This window comes from Silene latifolia, chromosome Y, assembly GCF_048544455.1.
Source record: "Silene latifolia isolate original U9 population chromosome Y, ASM4854445v1, whole genome shotgun sequence".
NCBI classification, from domain to species: domain Eukaryota; kingdom Viridiplantae; phylum Streptophyta; class Magnoliopsida; order Caryophyllales; family Caryophyllaceae; genus Silene; species Silene latifolia.
In genome coordinates, this window is record NC_133538.1 from 474,587,216 (window position 1) to 474,593,601 (window position 6,386).

General features: G+C 35.8%; 3 protein-coding genes and 1 long non-coding RNA gene across 4 annotated transcripts; 2 read left to right on the top strand and 2 right to left on the bottom strand.

Annotated features, from left to right (window-relative positions):
- Window positions 1-348: 348 nt before the first annotated feature.
- LOC141632980 (protein FAR1-RELATED SEQUENCE 5-like) lies at window positions 349-819 on the top strand. The gene has a single exon (XM_074445478.1). The coding sequence runs from the start codon at window positions 349-351 to the stop codon at window positions 817-819; it is 471 nt and encodes a 156-aa protein (XP_074301579.1).
- Window positions 820-925: 106 nt separating this feature from the next.
- Window positions 926-2,498, top strand: LOC141632981 (protein FAR-RED IMPAIRED RESPONSE 1-like). Its single transcript, XM_074445479.1, has 3 exons — window positions 926-1,291; window positions 1,951-2,100; window positions 2,163-2,498. The coding sequence occupies exons 1-3, from the start codon at window positions 926-928 to the stop codon at window positions 2,496-2,498; spliced, it is 852 nt and encodes a 283-aa protein (XP_074301580.1).
- Window positions 2,499-3,399: 901 nt separating this feature from the next.
- LOC141632982 (uncharacterized) lies at window positions 3,400-5,217 on the bottom strand. Its single transcript, XM_074445480.1, has 6 exons — window positions 5,206-5,217; window positions 5,016-5,168; window positions 4,817-4,923; window positions 4,645-4,729; window positions 4,204-4,269; window positions 3,400-3,477 (listed from the first exon to the last, which is right to left on the bottom strand). Exons 1-6 carry the CDS (start codon window positions 5,215-5,217, stop codon window positions 3,457-3,459), a joined length of 444 nt encoding a protein of 147 aa, XP_074301581.1. The 3' UTR covers window positions 3,400-3,456.
- A 70-nt stretch (window positions 5,218-5,287) lies between these two features.
- Window positions 5,288-5,756, bottom strand: LOC141627447 (uncharacterized). Its single transcript, XR_012537010.1, has 3 exons — window positions 5,680-5,756; window positions 5,533-5,604; window positions 5,288-5,370 (listed from the first exon to the last, which is right to left on the bottom strand). It is a non-coding gene; the product is annotated as an uncharacterized LOC141627447 (long non-coding RNA).
- Window positions 5,757-6,386: the final 630 nt, after the last annotated feature.

Consider the following 6,386-nt stretch of genomic DNA (forward strand, 5'->3'; position numbering starts at 1 on the left):
TGGATGAAATTTGCAACTTTGGAAGAAGGCATACATTTTTATGAGGAATATGCCAAGGTTTGTGGGTTCCTTACTAGATTAGACTCAACAAAATTAGTTGACGGGATAGTTACACACAAGTGGTGCATGTGTAATAAACAAGGCAAAAGTAATCACAAGGGTACAAAAAGGAAGAGGACCCTTACGCGAATTGGTTGTCAGGCTAAGGTTAGTTTTAGAAGAATTCAAACGGGTGAATACGAGATTTATGATTTTGTTGAGGTTCACTCACATGCTATGAATACGCCAACAACTATGATACATTTGAAACCATGTAGGGATTTAAACTTGGTCCACAAAAAAATGATAATGGATAATGCTCATGTAAACCATGGTCATGTGCAAACATTTAGGATGTTCAAACAGTATGTGAAGGGATACAAAAATGTGGGTGCTTCTTTACAAGATTTCAAAATTTTTTCAAGGGATGTAAAGAAATACATCAAAGAATATGATGCCCAGATGTTAATAGAAAACTTCATGCAGAAAAAGGCTATGTCTCCATATTTCTATTTTGACTTTGATGTGGACGATCAAAGCAGAATAACTAAGCTTTTCTGGGCAGATCCAATATCACTTAAAAATTATGCCCTTTTTGGTGATCTTTGTTTCGTTGATGCCACTTATAACTTCAACCAATATAAAATGGTGTTTGTCCCTTTCACGGGTGTTGATAACCATAAGGGTTGCGTTACTTTTGCAGCGGGTTTGATACGAAACGAAAATGCAGAATCATTTTCGTGGTTGTTTATTTCAAAATTTTGTAACGGCTATGGGTGATCGCTATCCTATTACTATAATAACTGATCAATGTAGAGGCATCAAAAATGCTGTTAAGGGTGTGTTTGGTGACAAAACACGCCACCGATTGTGTATGTGGCATATAATGAAGAAGTTGCCTGACAAGGTTGGTCCATCGATTTCCCAAGACACAACTTTTTTGAAGGAAATTAACTCAGTTGTTTGGGATGTAGAAATCACTCCAGAAGATTTTGAATCGAAATGGAATTCGATAATTTCCTCATATGAGCTTTGTGATAACAAGTGGTTGAAGAAAATGTTTAAGCACCGTGCTCTTTGGATTCATGCTTACAATAGGGACACATATTTGGGTGGGATTTTGCGCACAACATCAAGATCAGAGTCTGGAAATAGCTTCTTTGGAAACTTCACCAACCCACATGTCACACTTGTCGAGTTTTGGATGCGTTTCCAAACAGCAATGGATGCTCAGAGATGGAAATATTCTAAGGTAATGGCTGATGATAAGAATTGTTATCCAAAATTGACAACCCCTCTCCTTTTAGAAAAGCAAGCTTCTGAGTTTTACACAATCATTATATTTTATATTTTCCAAGTAGAAGTCCAAGCAGCATGTTATACTTTTTTTTTTTTTTTGGTGAAGAAGAAGCGGGTTTTAACCCAAACAAAAGGAAAAGCAAAAAACAGAAACTAACGAAACAGAAAGCAAACTAGGAACTACTACATAAAACCGACCGAGGCCAAGAGACCCCTCTAGCATCTTGCTCAACCAGCGTGAACAGCTGACTCGGGATATTGCCACCTTCAAAAATCTGCAAGCGATGATCCTGCACCACTCCAAGATTAGCCAACCAATCCGCGCAGCTATTCGCTTCCCGATAAACGTGTATAATCTTTGCTTCCCAAGCCGAGTCTTGGATGAAGGACTTACAAATACGGACCATATGCGAAAAAGCCGTAGGCAGCGCTTCCTCCGCCTTCATAAAACTTTCTATGACACGAGAAGTCCAAGCAGCATGTTATACTTGTGGCCATTTACCATCACCAAATGCAAGTGGTGCGAATGATAATATTTCAATAATTGATCGTGAGAAAGACAAGGAATACAAAGTTGATTTAAGTGATAACAAGTTCTCTTGTTCTTGTAAGATGTTTGAAAGAATTGGGATACTCTGTAGGCACATTTTATGGGTGTTGAAAGATAGGGGGTTTGATCATATACCTAAAGAGTATTTAGCACTGAGATGGAGCAAATCTGCAACCTCCCACCCTCTTTCTCTCTTGTTGTTGGAAAAAGCTGTACTAGCGATTGTGTGTCAATCGAAAGTCGCCAGAACAATATAAGTGAATTATGGTCGTAGGTATTTAGTGCAGTCTCACTTGTTGAGGATAGTGAGGAACATTCTGATGCGCTATTTCAATTGCTCCGGAGTTTCAATGAAAAGTTGATTATTTCAATTAAGTCGAGAAAGTCAAAAGATAAGAAAGCTGAGATTGAGATGCTTCTTGGGTCAAAAATTCCAACTGAAGTTACTGTTTTACCACCAGAGAAGTGCAAGAATAAGGGATCGGGAAAGAGGATAACATCAAACAAGGAAAAGGCAGTCTTGGAAAATGCAAAGCCTCTGAGAAAATGCCGTGCTTGCGGTGAAATGAGTAACCATGATAGTAGAAATTGCCCGAGTCGACTCCCTTGAAACTGAATTCAGTGGGTTTTTTGTTTATGTGGCATTTGTAGATGTCACTCAAAAAAGTCTGTTATGTTTTGTAATGTTATGTACTCACTTAAAAAACCTATTTCAGTGGGTTTTTGGTTTATGTAGTTTATGAAAAGACTGGTTTTGTATAAACTTCCAACTTTTTTTTTTATTTACGTTTTTACGCTGTTGTTTTTTTACTGTTTTTATACTGACTATGGATTGACGGAGTATAGAGGGGTTTAGTGTATACATTGTATTCAAATAGGGAGGTGGGCTGACTAGAGTGTATGTAGCTGCGGAAGGAGTGTAACTAGGAGTCAAACAAAGTGTATGTAGCCAACTGAACAAGTGAAACTAGCAGTTTAAAAAAATAGGATTCCGAAAAATTGAAAAAGCCAAAATTTAAGATGCAACATCATTTCAATGAACTCTTGAACATCAAATTACTCCAACCAAATCATTTTTTTTCTTTATTATGGACTCGTGGAATGTAACTACCAGTCCGGAAAAGTGTATGGTCACAATGCGTCATTGTATACTTGTTTATATAAACTAGGAAAACACATCATCTCTTTTATATAAATTTAGTCTTAAATTTTTCATATTCTTAGATGAAAAAATGGACAAAAAGTTCTGAATTCTCCTACAAAGATGGCGTTTGTATCGAACATCCTTTTCTAAAAATCGAAGGAGTGTATCTAGCAAGACGAACAAGTGTAGCTAGCAGTCCAAACAAGTGTATCTAATTGCCCACAGATGTTCCAAGTTATTTCCTTTGAAACGTTACAAACAGCACAAGGAAACTAAAAAATGTGAAATACTAGACAAAAGTCACCCCGACTTAATCAACCTCTTCAAAGTACAACCACTCTTGCAAGAAAATAAAAATGTGAACTGATGCCGAATCCTTTGAAATGAGGCTTGATTAAAAAAAATGATCCAATAATCTTCATCATCAACCATTGTGAAAAATCGCCTGGAGATTAAAAAAAGAATGACATGAGGTTGAATTATTTTAAAGCAACATATGGAAGTGTAAGGTGTATGTAGTGACAGACTATAGTGTATGTAGCCATCTTAACGAGTGTATCTAGCGGTTCAAAAAACATAATGTAGCCAACCTGAAAAAAGTGATACGTCTTTCAGTAGACTAACGGAACTTCATATTTAATTTATAAAGATTACAACTCAAAAAGCGTAAGCGCAATTGCTGGCTGACAGTAGGCATCTCAGAAAACCGCAAGGTTCACACTCTTCCCTCTTTTTCTCATCACCTCATGATTGAAGTTTTATTCTTTTCCTTCCTACTGTTTCTTCCTTTCAGTTGACCATTAAATTAATTACAGCATTCCGACACAATAATTCAAACGTGATACGTCTTTCAGTAGACTAACGGAATTAAGACTTATAACTTACAAGCAGCATAACGCGGAACGAGAGACTATCATGGGAGATCATCTCCCTGAACAATGAAAAAATATTGACTACAAAATCCTAATTCTGCTACTGCACCTAATATGACTAAACTACCCCTTGTTCAAGTTTTTGACTTTTTTTTTTTAGTTTAAAAAGTGTATCTAACAATTTAAAAAAGTGTATGTAGCTACCTGAAGGAGTGTATCTAGCAATTAAAAAAACTGTACCAACCTGAACGACTCCTAAGATGACAAATCAAACATATAAAAATACAGAAAAAGGATACCTGAGAAGTGTTTTTCTCCCATTTTATCAGCTGCAACATAATTTGTCGACGATAAGCAATCAAGTCCTGCAAAACAAAAACAAAAAAGGCAGAAAATTAAGATAAAATGGCAGCCCGAAAGAAGTACATATCCTCCACCAGGGTCCAAGCAGTCTTCATTGTTAGTGATTCTGTTGACTGGACTAGGGATATTCAAGTTGTTCCCATAATTCTTCCCTGAGTGTATTAACGCTAATGTGCTTTTCTTAAAGACAGGGTGCATTTCCCACATAACGGTTTAGCATGGGTGCATTTAGGGTATCATTACAGTCCGTCTACAACAGGTAATGTAAAGCTGGTCGAATCTCTTAAAACATGGGACAGAAATGACAGAAATTTAAGATAAAATGGCAGAAAATTTAAGATAAAACATATATGAATTATCAAGTCCATTAAACTCACTTTGTAATGTTTCTTGTCCGTCCACAAATCTGTATTGAACATTGCACCTTCCAGAAACTTCATGACATATACTCCGCAGTCAAAACTATTCAAGCAACATATGATATTGAAAATGATATTAAAATAATTAACATTAAGCAAAAAATAACACAAAAATATATAACAAACTAACGTGTTTGCTTGCTGAGGGACATCCTTCACTTCAGTAGGAAACAAACTGATGGCCTTGACGCGCTTGTAACCATTGGTGCTCGGTATCTGATTTGCAACATTGACTATCTGTGAACAACAAACAATCAACAAAAATACTTGTATGAATATCTTAGATTGTGACTTCTAGACTGAATTAAAATAAAAAATGGCGACCATACAATATCCTCCACATAAGTATTATATTCCTCCACAGCTTTCTTATCATTTTTCCTATATTTCTTGAGAGAGTCCAAAATGTAGTTCTTCTCCTCCTTGAGATCAGACACACAAGCTAACCAATGGTTACCATCTTTGCCGATTGTGAAAAAAACCTACATAAAAGCAAAATGATTTACATAGGTAAGTAACTAGGATATGCATGGTAATTAGTATTTTATGCATATATTATCACAGTTTGGACATTAGTAACTTTACCTTCTCAATAGTTGCTCCATCTTTTGGCGTGTAGTGCATCTTAAGATGAGGGCACCAAACAAAGTTTACCTCGTTAACCTTTAATTGTGGCTTAGCATACTGACAAATTAAAAAAATAAGTTAATAAACTATACTAACAAATATATGACATCTGTTTTTTCTTTTGGAACATAGTTGAGATGACATATTATTCCTCACAAAAATGAAGTAAAAAAGGGAAAAGTAAAAAGTAAATTCAAAATGTACTACTTAGATACATACCCTCACAGTTGAAGGCAAGTACAGAATATCTGGTCGATTATATGTACACATCACACCAAACATGTCAATCACCTACAAATGTAAATATTGTTACAAAATTTTGATCACCTATCTGGTCGATTAAATGAAAAATGTTTATATACTAACCGTATCCCTTATCCATTGACGATTTTGCAAACTTTTCATTGCTTTTCGGCAGACATTCATCCATTCAGTGGCCACGATAATCTCATCCAAATACCTACAAACCAATACAATTAGCACAACTTCTAAAACAAAAATCAAACAAATATGTAATAAAAGTTTAGAAATTACTTGTCATCCTTGCGGGCATTGATTACCCGAGCCAATATTTCTGTGTCTAACAACTGACATTGATGGGTATCCTTGGTGGCACCTCTGGGATTCTTTCTTAGATTTTGGAAGTCTTGATTACCAGCAAAAGACAACAACTCATAGCATGCCCTTGTACCAAAAACCTTAACTTGGTTGTTCTACAAAACAAGGAACATTGATTTATACTACTCATATACATACAAGTAAATAAATAGGGAAAAACATTGTAAAGCAGCTTACATCTTGGAGTCCCAACACACAAGTCCTTCTTTCTACTTTGTATTTCTCCAACAACCGCATGAGGTAAATTCCTGAATCACTTCCATTACCAAGATTTGACCTCGAATAATCTCCTCGGCTTCATGTCACTGACACTACTATAGACGGCATTTTCTTGAGCAAGCATTTAATAACAAAGTCTTTCTGCATAGGACATATAAATTCAAACATTTCTCAAAAATGCAAATAATATTAATATCGTATGATAGCATCAACAAAACAAGTAGGCTGAAATGCGC

What these genes read in the sequence shown, in the direction of transcription:
- LOC141632981 (XM_074445479.1), top strand. Translation starts at nt 926, where the DNA reads ATGAAGAAGTTGCCTGACAAGGTTGGTCCATCGATTTCCCAAGACACA. An exon ending in AGAGATGGAAATATTCTAAG is followed by an intron (nt 1,292 to 1,950) that starts GTAATGGCTGAT and finishes TGTTCTTGTAAG; the next exon opens with ATGTTTGAAAGAATTGGGAT. An exon ending in TCTTGTTGTTGGAAAAAGCT is followed by an intron (nt 2,101 to 2,162) that starts GTACTAGCGATT and finishes TTATGGTCGTAG; the next exon opens with GTATTTAGTGCAGTCTCACT.
- LOC141632982 (XM_074445480.1), bottom strand. An exon ending in GTCCCTCAGCAAGCAAACAC is followed by an intron (nt 4,730 to 4,816) that starts GTTAGTTTGTTA and finishes TTGCTTGAATAG; the next exon opens with TTTTGACTGCGGAGTATATG. An exon ending in GGGAGAAAAACACTTCTCAG is followed by an intron (nt 3,478 to 4,203) that starts GTATCCTTTTTC and finishes TTTAATCTCCAG; the next exon opens with GCGATTTTTCACAATGGTTG.
- LOC141632980 (XM_074445478.1), top strand. Translation starts at nt 349, where the DNA reads ATGGATAATGCTCATGTAAACCATGGTCATGTGCAAACATTTAGGATG.